The sequence below is a fragment of the Melozone crissalis genome, unplaced genomic scaffold (genome assembly GCF_028551555.1).
Source record: "Melozone crissalis strain CALT ecotype California unplaced genomic scaffold, PUWL_Pcris_2 ptg000013l_1, whole genome shotgun sequence".
Taxonomy (NCBI): Eukaryota; Metazoa; Chordata; class Aves; order Passeriformes; family Passerellidae; genus Melozone; species Melozone crissalis.
Window position 1 is genome coordinate 61,894,437 of NW_026535791.1, and position 16,285 is coordinate 61,910,721.

Genomic DNA, 16,285 nt, shown 5'->3' on the forward strand with positions numbered 1-16,285 from the left:
TCTCCTTCTGTTGCACTGAAAGAAATATGACTTTTAACTTTTGCCAGGTCTTTTGTGAAGACATAGGAAAGCAAGTGACAGGTTTAAATAGAGCTGACAGCCTGCTATTTAAATGCCAAAACAACCCTTTACTGATTTTTAAGTGGAATAAATGTTCTCTTTATATATAAAAGTGGATTTTGAACTATAACTTAGTTTGCTTATCAAAATACAAGATCTGCTCAAGTTTTCTCTCAAATGTATCGCTGTTTTTAAAATGTGTTTATATGACATTCTTGTTATCACTGTAACAACAAAATCTCAAATATTACATTGTTTCAAAAGTAAAAAATACAAGAAAAACATCCATCATTCTCCCAAAACCTAAATCAATAATTTTATTTAATTGAAATCAATGGATCTGTTCAGGATTTACCATGTAAGTGCTGAATTGCATGTATAGTCATTATAGTAGGAGGTTGTTAATTTAAACAGAATTTTTTATACTTAAAAAAAAATAATTTGAAAATGCAATATTACATAGTAAGACTTTTTTTTATTAGTAAATAGCTCTAAAATATTCCACAAATAAAAAGTAGTGAGCCATGTTATCACCATCACTGATTAGGAATTGTGGTGAAGTCTAGGACTATGAATATCAAGGCATTGTTTAATTCTACTTACTTAAAATATTTCTCATTCTCTTTGTTTCTTTTCCCCTTAAATAGATAGAAAAATTACAGAATGTTTATGTGTGTCTTGTGTACGTGCATGTATTTCTTCAAAGATAGAGATTTATATGTAGAATAATTTTCATTTCAATAGTTATATGTCATCATGGTTTATATATATGTAATATGTGATCATAGTTTCAAAATTAGCTTGTGACTTGTACCATTTTCTTAAATATTGGCTCGTTTTAGTTTGTTTGCCTTGATAAAAAATAGTACTGAGGAGTTGAGAGTGTGTGTGCATCAGGCATTGCTGACTGTGTCCCCACAGTTCAGGTGAGAGCGAGGGGGTGATTTCATTTTGTCTGTGCCTGCTTTGTGCCCATGTGTACTTTTTAGTACAGGTCAGAAAGGGCTACACCTCACCGAAACAGACTGTTTCACAGGACAGCAAAGAATTGGCTGGGGGCTCCATTTGCAAAAGCTCATTTAAAAATGTGGGATATTATGGCAGACCCTCATTGCCAGAAGGTTGGGATCTAAATTACTGTGGTGCAGCAGATCCATACGAGTCTTAGGAGGAACCTACTCCCCTTTTGTGACTGGGAGTGCTGCACAAGACCTAAATGAGGCCTCAGCCTTGTGCTGGATTGCCAGACGCACTCCATTTTCCTGACTGTGCATTAAGCAATTTCAGTGCAGGCTTAATGGCCCGGAGAGTCTTTCAGCAGGATCTATGACTGAGAACATCATTGTGGTCTCCCAGTGTGAAGCACTGAGCACCAGTTGAAGATATTTTCTCTGCAGGCACCAACCGAGGCAGCGTGTGCTGCACGGGGACACTTTCTCTTCACAGTGCATTTCTGTGGGCACAGCCACCCACAGCTGTGAAACACAGCAGATTCTGAGAGCATATTATTAAACATTTTGGTTTCTCTTACTTTGTTGCCAAGAAGATACTGCACAAAACACAGCTCTCTCCGCAGAGACTGAGGCAGATTTTTATCTGGTGTGCATGCACCAATATACTGTGGTTTTGATGCTGGTAGTGAGTTGAGGAATACTTGGGCATGCATGGGGCTTTGTGACTGGGATGGTGGCCAGTGCTGTTGTAAACACAGTTGGAGAGATCAGCCTGACACATGAGGGTGAATGGCTAATAATCGAATGTAAAGCAAAACTAGAGATTGATCAAATGGTTTCATGCACAGACACCTAACAGGCTCACCTACCTAATTTCAGTATGTGTCTCTCTTGGGAAGATCCCAAGTCAGATGTTAGTACCAGCCATAGTACATCTTAGGTGATAATATGTGTAAAATTTAGTACCCTTTAAAAAATTAGTTGCAAATACTGAATCTACCCAACAGTACTGTTACCATGTTTCTGAGGTGTGTTGTCATGCCTGGAATGCAGTTACAATCCTGACATGTGGAGTCTGTGGGACAGCAGGTGAATAAAGCACTGCAATATGCACAGCCTATGCTCATACCAGTACATCCCATCCCATGTTGCTCTCCATGTGTCCTGAATATATGCACCATGCCTGCACATAGCATTTGGGTTTACTTGGCCTTTGAACCTGTGCTTGGAGGTATGAATGAGGTCAGGCTGAGCTTGTGTGGCTTGTGTGACTTCGATCACTTTGCCAAAGAGGATGCATTTAATGCTACTCAACTGTCCACAGCCTGCAGTCCCCTAGTCACAGTTTCCCTGAAACAAACACTGCTGCCTGGAAACACAGTTGTTTAGTTGAGTACCTTACAGGATGTTAGTATCCTCCAGGATTTTACTCTACACTGTGAACTGGGCTCCCACAAACAGGCAAGTGTAGGAAAAGCAAGTAGGATTCACAGTGCATTTCTCAGCTCAGCACAAATGTTTGGGACAGACAAGTCTGCCCTGTGGGATGTTCAGCAATACACACCCTCCTTCACGTCTGACATTCATGCAGCAAAACTGAGTGTTGCACCATTTATGGACCACAAGGTTGGACATTGCTTGGGGTTTGTTACAACAGCATGCTAATGATGGTATAGCTGGTCAGCTCAACCCTTGCCAGTAAATTGCTATCCACTCAGGGAAAAGTGCTGTATAAATTAGACTTGGTGCTGATTCTGTCTGCATGCTGAAGGATCTCGTTTAGCTGTAATATTGTATTATTTCAGTGAGAACAGGCTGTGGAGCCAGATGTTTGCTTCAGCTGGATGCAAGTATTCTTGCTCTGCCTGTCACCTTCAGAAGCAGTTTGAGCCTGCTGTATGTTCTGGGCTGAAATCCTGCCTGCTGGGAGAGGCCACGTGAAGCAGGCCAGGTCTTCAGTCAACAACTGGTTCATTGCAACTCCTGTGACAAAGGGAGTCTGGATTAGTGGTTTCACTTGGCTTGTCAGAAGATGGGAGCTGATGAGATCACTGATCTAGCTGGAAAAAAATAAGTCAGCAGGGGGAAATTATCTCAGCCTCTTTGTTGACATTACTGTAGAAAGCAGTTCTAGAGCTGAACAGTGTCCATTGTTATTTTTAATACTCTCAGCTAGGAAAATTCATTGCACCTTCATTATATCATATGTTATTGCAGGTACCATTTTGGAAAGGGCAATTCCTGTGATGTGATTCTGATCTCCTATGTACTATTTTTGCACAAGAGCAGTTCTTGAGACCTTGCCTGCATTGGCAGCAAGCTGGGATATGCATTTACAACATCCTAGTTATTTGATGTTAATTCATCTGGTGTTTGTCTCTGCGGATGATATTTCACTCCACTTTGAATGTGAATCAAGCTGTGCTTCACAAAGAAAGCTGGTGCAACATAGTTTGCCCTCTGTACATTCACACCCTTTTTCACAGGACACTAAATTCCTCTTGCAGACAAGTGCTCCAATTCAGAGGAGGGATTTCAGGCTTAAATCAACCTGAGTGGGACAACACTGGTCCAGCTGAGCTGATAGTGTTACAGGGATGCAGCCATTACAGTGCAAGCAAAAACCTTAAATCAAAATCCACACTTTACCTCAGATATTCCATCAGAGCATGCTTCCACTTCAAATTTTCAGCCACCCAGTTTGCAAGGCTCCCATATATCCTACCATGAGTCATTACCCATTTCAGACAGTCTTTTGTGCCATCAACATCAGGAAAAGATTTTTTTTCAAAAGTAGCCTTCAAAAAAAAAAAAAAGCTACTTTCTGATCCCCACCATTCCTTTAGTCCAGTGTAGACTAAAACAGGTGAATCAGTAGCCATGTGGGAGCAGAAAACTTCAGTAGGAGAGGGGAAGTAAGGCCTGAGAAGTGAGAAACACCCATAGCCCAACTTTGCCACTAGGGAAGTCTGATCCTTCTGGAAGACTTTGATGCTTTATTGGTGTTAATTGTGGCAATGAATGGGCACTATATACCCTGGTGCAGTACTCAGCCTCTCTGAGGGGCAGATCTGGTGTTGTTAGTGTTTTGTGTGCCTCTGCATTAAAATGGGATTAATAAAATCTATTAGCCCTGAAATGCCACCTTCCACACAGAAAGTTGGAATTTCACAACTTGTAAGGGGAATTTTACTCAGAGAGATTTTACTCAAGTATCAAACACATACAGAGACATACAACCTTCAAAACAGTAAGGACAAAAAAGATGAGACCCACAATGTACTATTGTTCTCTACTTTCATAGATGGGTAAAAGTGCAAAAAGAAGAACCAAAAACCTCTTTCTCAGTCATTCCCCTCAATTTCTCTGATGGAAGAAGTCTATTTGGATATCCAAGCCTCATATTACCACAATAAGATCAAAACTTTGCATGATTTTAGTGCAAAATTGATACCCCTCATTTGTTTTACAAAAGCAGGCAGCAGGCATTGTTTCAGGTAAGCAATTAAACCAAGCAAGTAGAGAACAGGTCACTTTGCTGCCCTCTCACAGGCTCTGGGGCTGCTGAAATGCCTTCTCCTCCCTCTGCTTTGGTCTCACTATTTGCAGTCAGGAGCAGAGCCAGCACTAAGCCCGGGCTGCCTGTGCCAACACATGGGGGCCCCTTGCTTGAACAACCACTTAACAGGGGAAAGGATGCATTTCTTTTCTGAGGTTTGAAAATGGTACTAAAAAGAATCATTTCAGTGCCTGCACATAAGTAGTATTTTAAAATGAGGTAAATGATTTGATAATTTTAAGGAAGATAAAAATTTTCTTTCATTTTCACAACTTCCTACAAATGCTTTTTTTCTGATGTAGGCTCTGCATTGATTTTGCAGAGCATGTGTAATTGCAAGACTTGTTTCTGAAGGAGGCAAATGAAACTTTTTATAGCATTTTCAGGCTACCCATAAAAGTGCTGTATTTAAGCTAGGCCTAATTTATCAGGTTTATTGGTAGTATTACTATAATCATCAGGTTCTAAAATTAAAGGTAGCCCACCTCAGGCTAAAAAACCTGTGGAGATCCTCAGCATTAACAGTAATTTTCTTCTTCATTTTCTTTGACTACAGAAGTCAGAATGGCTGCTCTCAGTCCTCCAGCATAAGGTAGGAGTATCTCCTAAATACAAAGCAGCAGAAAAAGAGAATAAGAAAAAAAATTTTGATTTACATTTTGTCCAAAATACCTTTCTCCTCTCCCTTTAACATTTTCCTTTGACCCTGAACTTCTTTTCCTTAAAAAACTCCCATCTTTCTGTGTACTTCTTGTTAGCTCGTGATTGTACAGCCTGGCTGTAGGGCACGACCGGTGAATCATAGCAGCAAATGTCAGCAGGAAAAGATCTCCAGTAGCCCATTAGCTGTTTGAGTTCATATTTATTATTTACTGAATGACCGTGAATAATGAACAAGTTGCTCTAAATGATTGCAGATTTGCGCCTAAATCTCTATTAAAAAGGGAAAATCAGTTGAAGCAATTACAGAATTTATTTACAAGGAAAAAAATTCCCTTCATCTCATTAATACTACACAGAGAAGATGTAGCAACAGTGAGAGAAATAGAGGTAATTTGTGCAAATTGATTAGGGATGCAAAAAATGAAAACTCTGAAATGACAGAGAAGTGAAAGAAATTCTCTCAAAATGCTTCCATGGAGATATCTGCCCTAGTCTCTGTGGGCTAGACTTATATGAACATCAGTGAGTTAGAGTGATGGAGATTGTTCTCCAAGTTGTGTTTGCAGTCAGTATTTAGAGGTAAATTAGGTTAGGTAAATCCCATCCTAGCTAAATACAGCTAATCTTTGGGCTGCCTAATTTGTGCTTGAGTTTGGGCCTAATTTTTTGCTGAAGAAACTGGATAAGGTCAGGAGTGGCCCTGGTGCAAAAGTCTGCAACTTTAGGCATGTCCTCCTCAATGTAAATGATAATTCTGTACCTGTCATATAAATGGACAGAGAAATCACAAATTGTACAATTGAAGGAAAATACCAGCTCCTAGTACACAGATTGTGTAGCAAACAACAAAAGGAACCTATCCTAAAATAGGAAAGTATCCAAATATTTTTCTCTTGGCTTTGTGGAGCACATGTGGTGACGCCTCTTCATGCATTTACTTGAGCAGTTCTCTAAATCAGATTCCATTTTAGGGTAGTCCTGAAGATTATGTAAGAGCAAATTGTGGTTTTATCTTTCCTGCCTAAAGAAGGAATGTGGTATCAGAAGTCATGTTATCAGGCATTATCCAAAGCCTTATACCTGTTAAAATGTCATGTCCAGCATCATATTTAACTAGCTCTAATTTCCTTCTCTCATTGCACATTCAAAGGTTCCCCAAATTAATATGGCTATTTGAGTATTTTTAGGCAAGAGCCTATTAATGCTGGGGTGGTTTTTTTTCACAAAAACATGCTATAGCTAAAGCTCATGATGGAAGTAATTTGTAATATTCAATGACCTCATTTTATTCTGTTTTGCTCACTCAATGCTAATGCGTATGATGCCATGTGAAATTCACAGACGAGCCTGTCTGCAGGACTCATGGGAGCCATAAATGGATTAAACCTCTCACTCCCTACTTTGGCAAGTGATCAGTTACATTTAAATAAAGGTCAGTCTGTCTTTACAAAGAACACACTGAAAGCAAGCTTAATAGCTTTCCCTGCTGAGCCTAGAACATAACTATTTGAAGCATAATTAGCAACAGGGTGCCAGTCACTGATTGTGCTTTTTGCTTGATTTTATGTCTGGGGAGTTCCAGTATTCCCCATTAGCTTTAAGAGGGGGCACAGTGCTAGTTATCAAATTGACAGTCTTGACCTGGCCTCTGAAAGCAGCTGTAAAACACTGTTGGGGAAAATTAAGATGAATGCCAAAGCCAGGTCTGTAATACTGCTACAAATTGGACATTTGAGGTCCATGCCACGACTCTAAATAACAAAATTGGTAAAATATCTGATTTACATAAGAGTGTGGACTTCATTACACTAAACATCAGGTGATAAGGAGATACACCAGTCGTCCTATTGTCTCATCTTATGAGATCTGTATTGTGACTTCTTTATGAAATACTCCATACCTATTCTTTTCAGCATAACGGAGTGACCAGCTCTGCCATCTGTCAAAATACAGATTTCAAGAAGGGTGGAGTGAATCAGCAACAACTGCCCCTACAGTAAAAGGTGCTGACCACAAAAGGGTTGTTTTGTCAAGTTAACTAAATATTTAGCCTGTATGAGGCATTTAAGAATTAACATGATTATAGACTCACAGCATCACAGAATGGTTTGGGCTGGAAGGGACCTTCAAGATCATCTAGTTCCAACATGCCTAATAGATCTTGTGGTGTTCCACTTCTTCAAAATACCTCATTTGCCTTAGGTTTATGGGCTGGTATTTATATCTCTGGTAGCAAAAGTGATAATTGTCTACAGGGGAACAGTACAGAGCTGATACAGCAATCTTGGTACTCGGCAGGCAGCCTGAAATTCTAAGAGAGATCTGTGAATTACCTTGACCTACCTGACTGGAGCATCAGCTTTGAAAGTTCAGTGATTGCACTTCAGTGTTATCAGCAACTAATTTAGCACTGATCATTTTATCTACTACTATCAGAGAAGATGGGTAAGAGCAAAACACAGTGGACTGACTTTTGGGAATTTCTGGAGATAATCCAAGAGCAGACCAGAGAAATACACAAGTGACAGCAAAACCAGCAAAAGAATGAGGAGGAGGAGGAATTAAAAGGCAGCAAAGGGGCTGGGATTATATGGAAAAGATCTCTTAAGTAAAGATAAACGTTATAATAAATTATTATGAGAAAATATTACCATCTCACATTTTAGGTGTGATACAAAGACTATATTCTGTTTATCTCTGTGTAAATCGTCAAACTACATTTACTTCAGCTCCTCTCACCTGGTAGATGGTCAATGGCTGGATTCCCAGCCCAGGATCACTACCAGAAAGCAGAGGTCCGTGTCCTCCAAATGCATCTTCACAACATAGAAACTGTAAGAGGAAGATGACCAACCAGGGATTAAAATAAAAGCATGTACTTTTCCTGATTTACCTGCTCTTGGGAGTTAAACATAGGATTTTAGGTCATTCCTTTTGTGAATGTATATCCATTTTAAGAGTCAGTTAAATACATTACAAAATGTAGGCATTGCCAAGAAATATAGGGCTGTATTTGTTTTACAAGCTCTCAGATATATAAATAAGACCAATGCCTTAAGCAGCTCCATATCAGTTTTACCACTCTCCTTCTCTAAAATTTATTTGTGCTTTTATTTGTTTGTTTCATTTCTAGGATTTCTTTTTCCTGGTGGAAAATTTGTATGGGAGGTGGAGAAATCAGTAACTGATTTAATTGATCATTTTCAGTTTGTGTGGAATTTTCATTTTTTACAGATTTTCTACAATGCAACCAATTAATGCTCTGCTTCCAGCACAGGCACTTCAAGCTCATATTTCTTTGTTTTCACCACAGGTCAGATACCATCACCAGGAAAAACTAATTTGAAAGCATCTTCCATCACAGGCACTCGGAAATAACGAAACAAAACAGCCAAGCAGAGTAAAAAAATCCTGTTTCTTTAACCCATGGATCCTGTGCCAGCAGTGCAGAACTCTCCTCAAGCTCTCACAGTAAGGTTTGCTATGCAGGTAGCAAACGCACTCCTGTGGTTTACACCTCCCTAATCATTTCTCTCTTCTACAGGACATTTCCTTCAAGCACTGGTAGCATCCAGCTGTGTCTCCTTTGAGCCTTTTAGCATGTTGACATTACTTTCTTCTGTGTAATTTGGTATTTGAATACATTGAACACTACCTTTGTTCTCTATTGTAGGTCATGGGTTGTATGGGACTTTTGAAATGTTGTCCTCCTGGAGAAAAACTAGAGAAGACCAACACGTTAAAGAGAGGACTGCAGCTGTATTTGCAGACTCCATGCTCTCGTTTTCTCTCACCACTGCCATGTACCTGGTCACTTTTGGAATAGGTGCCAGTCCCTTCACTAACATTGAAGCAGCCAGGATTTTCTGCTGCAATTCCTGTATTGCAATTTTCTTCAACTACCTCTATGTACTCTCCTTTTATGGTTCCAGCCTGGTGTTTACTGGCTACATAGAAAACAACTACCAGCATAGTATCTTCTGCAGAAAGGTACCAAAGCCAGAGGTATTGCAAGAGAAGCCTGCATGGTATAGGTTTCTTCTGACAGCCAGATTCAGTGAGGACACAGATGATTCAGAGGAAACGAACACTTACGAGAGTCATCTTTTGGTGTGGTTCCTGAAACGCTATTATTGTGACTGGATAACAAACACTTATGTCAAGCCTTTTGTAGTTCTCTTTTACCTTGTTTATATTTCCTTTGCCTTAATGGGCTACCTGCAGGTCAGTGAGGGGTCAGACCTGAGCAACATCGTAGCGACCGCGACTCGGACCATCGAGTACACGACCGCCCAGCAGAAGTACTTCAGTAACTACAGCCCGGTCATTGGGTTCTACATCTACGAGTCCATCGAGTACTGGAACACCAGTGTCCAGGAGGACGTGCTGGAGTACACCAAGGGCTTCGTGAGGATATCTTGGTTCGAGAGCTACTTAAATTACCTTAGGAAACTCAACATATCTACTGGATTGCCGAAGAAGAATTTCACTGATATGTTGAGGAACTCCTTCCTGAAGACCCCTCAGTTTGCCCATTTTTCAGAGGATATCATCTTTTCCAAGAAGTACAACAATGAAGTTGATGTTGTGGCCTCCAGGATGTTCTTGGTGGCCAAGACAATGGAAACCAAGAGGGAAGAACTTTATGACCTCCTGGAGACCCTGAGGAAGCTCTCTCTCACCTCCAAGGTGAAATTCATCGTTTTCAATCCATCATTTGTGTACATGGATCGTTATGCCTCTTCAGTGGGAGCCCCCTTACAAAACTCCTGCATTAGTGCTTTATTTCTGCTCTTCTTCTCTGCATTCCTGGTGGCAGACTCTCTGATCAATGTCTGGCTCACTCTAACTGTTGCCTCGGTTGAATTTGGAGTTATAGGTTTTATGACCTTGTGGAAAGTGGAACTAGATTGTATTTCTGTGTTGTGCTTAATTTACGGAATTAATTATACAATTGACAACTGTGCTCCACTGTTATCAACCTTTGTCCTGGGCAAAGAGTTCACAAGAACTAAATGGGTGAAAAATGCCCTGGAAGTGCATGGGGTAGCTATTTTGCAGAGCTACCTCTGCTATATTGTTGGTCTGATTCCTCTTGCAGCTGTGCCTTCAAATCTGACCCGTACACTGTTCAGGTGCTTGTTTTTAATAGCATTAGTCACCTTCTTTCACTGCTTTGCCATTTTACCTGTGATACTGACTTTCCTGCCACCCTCCAAGAAGAAGAGGAAAGAGAAGAAGAATCCTGAAAACCGTGAGGAAATAGAGTGTGTTGAAATGGTGGATATGGATAGCACCCGAGTGGTTGACCAAATTACAACAGTCTAACTTGATTTGTTGGTTGCTTTTTTACACTAGGTCTTACTGAGAAAAAAAAAAAGAAACCAGTACTGACTAAATGTGTGGGGACAGGAAGATTGGAGGTTTTCCCCTCCCTCCTCTAAGCTAAATCCAGGAATATTCAAAATTATGGGAGAAATTAAAAATAAATTAAAAAAAAAAAGCAAGAGCCGGGGTATTGTACCTTGCTCAGTTCCTATAACAGGTAATATGGGAGAATTTGCACACCCATGCAAAGAGAGGTTAAATTTTAGATGCATGAAGTAAGATCTAATGGAAGAAGTTGGGTTCTTAAGCAGTCGTCTGCATCGCCTGTACTGCAGATGCTGCAATTATTGTGGCTAAACCAAATCATGTTGAAAGGTCAACTGTCAAGGCTGAAGTAGCACTAAATGTTCGCTGGATGTAAAGGCTTTACAAACTTTCTGCACAGCAATAACTCAAGTCAGTGAGTCAGCTCTTATAAGTCTTTGCCATCACATTTAATATTTCTTTTCTCCCCTAATCTAAACATTTATGCAAGACTATATAAAAAATAGCAAACTGTACTGGGAAAGAAGGCAGTACACAGCAACCAAGTGCTTTCCAAACACCTTTATGTTATGAATCACTTTTTTTTTTTTTTTCTAAAAGTATCATTATTTTAAAATTGAAATCATCCCTTGTAACATTTTTAATCATGGTTTTATAGATGTTTCTTTTTCTTATAAAAACAAAAAAGAACAAAAAAAAGGAACAAAAAAATCCATGTGACTCTGTCACTCTAGAAAATATATAATTCTATTTTATACATGTCTCGCTACTAGCTAAACATGTAATCTGCTTTACCAACTGTATTTTGTTAGCACTCTACTAAGACATGTGAGTGGATCTAGCAGCAGACAGAAGATGGTGTACTGAATATTTCAGCACCAAAATCCATGATACAAACCTCAAATACTAAAATGTCATCGAGAAAGTGAATGTTAGGGCTCTTTTAGTGAGAGCCTATTTCAGGCCATTCACTGGTAATGCACACTAAGAGGATTAGTGGGTAGTTTTACATAATGTATAACTTAATCCCTCAATCTTCCTAGAGTACCTGTAAAGCAATAGACCTTGCAGCTATGGGCTCTTCCAGGAGACAGTAGACAGTAAGAGTTGAGTGGAACAAACTGAAGGTTGGGTCTGTGGTTTATCAACAGCAAGTTCAACAACGTGCCCAAAGAGCCCATATCTAAGGGGCCTATTGAAAACATCACATGTGAGAGGGGAAAAAAAAAACCACCCAAAAAACCAACTTAAAAAGATTACATTACCAAGTCTTTTTGGAGCCATGAGTTCTAAATCAATAATTCTGTCAGCATCTGTGATGTGGAGTAAAACAGATAAAGCAGCATCTCTTCCCTCCTGCACCCCCTCCACCCTTAAGAGCGACAGGCTCATTGCTGTAAGGTTTTATCATGTGGTTGAACCCCAGTGGGGATATGTAAGCCAATTCTGTAGGTTTTGCTGAGAGTATTCTGACCATACATTGCCTGTGAAGCCCCAGTGGCAGGAGCTGGCTGGTGTGTGTCAGGTGGGTTCATATGGACTGTTGCTTTGTGGTGCAACATGAATGTATTCCAACCAGACTCCCTTCTGCAGCTCGTCTGGAAACTAAGAGCACTTGAAAGGTTTTCAGCATTTGGCACAAAGTTTGCTTCAATGTCAGTATCTGGAGGGGGAGGGATATTGCAAGAGCCTTGGGGCTTGGAGCACTGGGAGCACCATGGCTTGGGAGGCTGCCTGTGGTACCTGTACAGCCACTAGGACATCTGTGGTCACAAAACCAGGATGTGCTTCATTGCTTGAAACATCTCTAGCATCCAAATCCCAGTGACCCCCAAATGCCCTGTACAAAACCTGCAAATGCCACCTACTGAATATTAATTTTCCAGCAAAGAGATATTTCTGACGCATCCTTCCTAGCAGAAAATAAGATAACCAGATATTTTGCCCTGAAGCAAAATATTACATTCTCACTAGCAAAACAAATCAGCAGAGCAGCTGGCAACACTTACTTTCCCCTGGATAAGTCCCTTCCCTGACCAGAAGAAAGGAAACTGTGTCCAGGAATGCACAGGCTCTTTGCTTAAGTAAACAACAGTTGCTTCAGTAGCAGCTGGGAAGCTGTAACAACAACTTCGGCCTTGGCAGAACACAGGCAGACCCCTTGAAGACAGCCAAATGAATGTAAGGCTAGGAAAAAGATCTGTTTCCCCTGTTTTTTTAGACTCAGGCTTGGGGCTATGTTTTCCGGCCAAAAAATATTCCTTAAATGTACTTCACTGTAATTTTCTGTGATCATCAGTATGTTGTTTAAATACCAGTCACCCTGTCCCCTGGCTGTTCAACAGGCAGCTGCAGTGGCTTTTAAACTTCTGAGGGCATTAGCGAATTAGCTGAGAGTTACAGAGGAACTGCATTTCCTCTGCAGTGATCCACTGACTTGTGTGACACTTGGAAATGGGACACGTGTCAGAGAGGCTGTTTGTAACCTGCCGAGAGGAATACATGGCAAACACTGATTTTACACCTCTGCTATCCCTCTGCTATTCACTTGCAAACACCAGATGCCAAGATAGTTACCATAAACCTCCTCACATCTAATTGCAGTGCATAGACCGGGAGCATCTTTAAAGAGATGTCCAAAGACAAGCTTGCAGTTTCACAGATCTCTTATTAAATCTCACCATGTGAGGCCTTCAGAGATCTTCAAGAAAGGTGATAAAACCAGGGATAAAGTAAAAAAAATTACTTCTCTATCTCCAAACCTGTCAGAAAAAGGATGTGGAGGCATTCCTGTGACAAAGTGCTGCAGAAGAGGCTTGAATGTCCACAGAAGGCAGGGTGAGAAGTCATGGAGTCTACGTCCTTGCCCCCAGAGCAGACCAACAATGTAAATTTACAGAACAGAAATTTAAATAATTTCTGAAGGATGTTTGTCCAGCCCATTCCTAAAAGTCTTTTTAAGGGCAGATTCCTTTCCCAGTAGTTCCCCCCAGTGCCATGTTACCCTCTCTAGTAACCATTAACTCCTGCTAGCCACCCAAGACTGGGATGGAGAAGAGGAGCTGTGCCCCTTTCTACACAGGGATAGGACAGGCAGGAGACTGGAGCATCCCCAAAAGAGAGAAAACCCAGAACAGAGCCAGAACCAACTTACATACATTTTTCACTGTGTTTCACATCAAGCTGCCATTCTGTTTCCCAGCACTGGCAGGGTACAGCCATGGAAGTGTCCAAGGTGCACTCAGCCCAGGTCCATGAGACTCGGCCTGGACCCTGATGTGTCTGAGGGATGCACCAAATGCTCCTTCTCTGCAGGTAGCTTGAATACCTCAACATGAACCACGTTCTCAAGGTTTCAGACTATGCTAAGCCACTTTGGCCTTCCTCCCCTTCAACCTTTTCCTCTGGAGCAATTATCTTCACCAAAGTCAATGGACCTCCCTGCACTGATTGATTAGTAGGTGCAGGTGCAGTGCTCTGTTCTCAGTCCAAAGCACTCCCAGTGGCTAACTGTGTATGAGATTTTACCCTTACTGGTGAACCTCCAGTTTGGAAGACTACCTAGGCTTAAGCAGATTTTTGTCATACTCTTTAAGTGGCTTTTCAGCCCAGGTATCACTGTGGTTTTGCTTGCAATATAGATGATCCAATTTTTTGTAAATGCATTGAGTAGAGCAGAGTATTATACACTACCAGGCACTGACTAAAATCTAACAGTGAAAATTTTAGCTAAGGCTAACAAGACGATGTAGGACTATGGCTCACTGAGCACATATATCTTCTACAAACATGAAAATTCCCATACAGTAAGGTATAGTGTACAGGATATTTTTACTACAGGGTAAGCATGGGGGAAAAGAGCCAACCTACCTGCATATGGCCCTCAAGATCAATCCAGTTTTCTTGTAATATAACTTCTGATATTGTGTTAGCACAAGTCCACTTTCAATTTACAATTACTCTAAATGGAGAAAAAAAAATAAAGAAAATTTGTTATAGCTGGAATAACTATGCCATAAACATTAATTGATGAAGACAGAATTTTCTGCCCAAAGCAGAAATATGGAAGTGTTCTAGTTAGATTAAAATTCGAGCTGGAATTGTTGAGAAAAACCTGTCTGTGAAAGAAAAAGAGCTTCTTTTCCAAAGACAAGCAAATACACTTATTATGGTCAACTGCATGGACCTGGAGGGAATTCAGTACCAAAGTGGCCTGAGGTTATGTTGAGTCACAAGAGGATTCACATCTGCTCTCAGAAGTCTTCTGAGCCAGCGCTGAATTCAGGTAAAACATGTACTGTAAATTGAAAGGTGTACTTTTAAATGTTTTTTTCTAGGCTGACTGTCCTCCTGTGAGCCATGAAATCCCACATCAGCCAACACCTTTATTTTTATTCAAGGGGAAAACAAAATGAAGTGGTGGCACAACTGGGCAGAGATCAGGGGAGTCCAGAAGGAAGACTGGCTTCTCTGAAAAACAGAGAGAGCCAGCAAAGCAAATGGGTTGTGGGAGAAGACCTGGTGACTTCAAAACTTAGCAAAGTGGTGGTTTTTCCTACTTTGTTAGCTCAGAAAGCAAGTATCATGTTCAGGGAGACACGGGGAAGGGAAGCTGAGTTAGTGGGCATCAGCTCTGGGTTTGCTGTGCTCTCCAGTTACAGCAGCTCCTCTGGCATGGTTGGGAGCTGTCAGCAGGATGGGAATTGGGAGGGGCAGGGCTGGCACTGCTGTGGGCACTGGGGATGCCAGACCAGGGGCTGTGGTGGTGCCATTTCCCTTGTCCCCATCCCACAGCCCTGCCAGCCCTGTAGGAAACCACTTTCTAGAAGCTCTTGGTTGGAAAGAATTACCCAGAACCTTTTCCTCCCCTGCCTTTACGTTAAAATCCTGATCCATAAAAATCAGATTTAGCTCTGTAGGGACAATTTAGCTCTGTAGGGACAAAGTATTTCTTCCATGGCTTTATCCCTACATTTATCACTAAAAGTACCTGTCATTTATTTTCTTATCAACATTGTGAAATAACTAAGCCTTTCTGGGGAACACACAAGTCTGATGAGAAGGAGGTGGGGAGGGGGGAGAGCCCCTTCCCTTTCCCAAAGGTAGGAAGCATCTTCCACCCATGGCCAGGCACTACTACAGGGCACCCCCAGTGACCCCAGCTCAGTGCAGTGGGGAGGACAACCTTATTCCCCCTCCCCAATCTTATTAGAGAGCAGGGAGAAGCTTTAACTCCAAATTTTGGGGGGAGATGGGCCCCAAGGAAGCCCTTGTGAAACTCATCCACTGCCAGAAAAGCGCAGTGGAAAACTTCTTGTTTGGTTGGGTTTTTTCAGAAAGAGATGGCAAAAGGATCCCAGGAGGGCGTTTGAACAGGAATTCCTGTCCATGGTGCGTGGGTTGGAGCAGAATGGCATGCCCTGCCATGCCACCCCTTGCCCTGTTGTCCTGGCACAGCTTCCTGCCTGGAGAGAGGGCACCTCAGCATCACGTGCGCCTGCCTGGGGCAGCCGCTTCTCAGGCACAAATTGTTCTGATGTCGTTGGCATTCTGCAAGTCATTACCCTTTTTTAATTTTTGGGGAAAAACAAAACAAAAAAAGATCGGCAGAAACAATTCTATATTATTTAAGCTCCAAGAAGTCTTAATCTGTGCATCAAATAAATGGCTTGCAAGA

General features: G+C 41.2%; 1 protein-coding gene across 1 annotated transcript in view; it reads left to right on the top strand.

The window, feature by feature from the left end:
* The window catches only part of PTCHD1 (patched domain containing 1), a 37,596-nt gene extending 22,191 nt beyond the window's left edge, over positions 1-15,405 (top strand). Inside the window, exon 3 of the mRNA XM_054271746.1 lies at positions 8,909-15,405. Within this exon, the coding sequence (XP_054127721.1) occupies positions 8,909-10,563 (1,655 nt within the window). The 3' untranslated portion in view covers positions 10,564-15,405. The remainder of the gene's footprint in view (positions 1-8,908) is intronic.
* Positions 15,406-16,285: the final 880 nt, after the last annotated feature.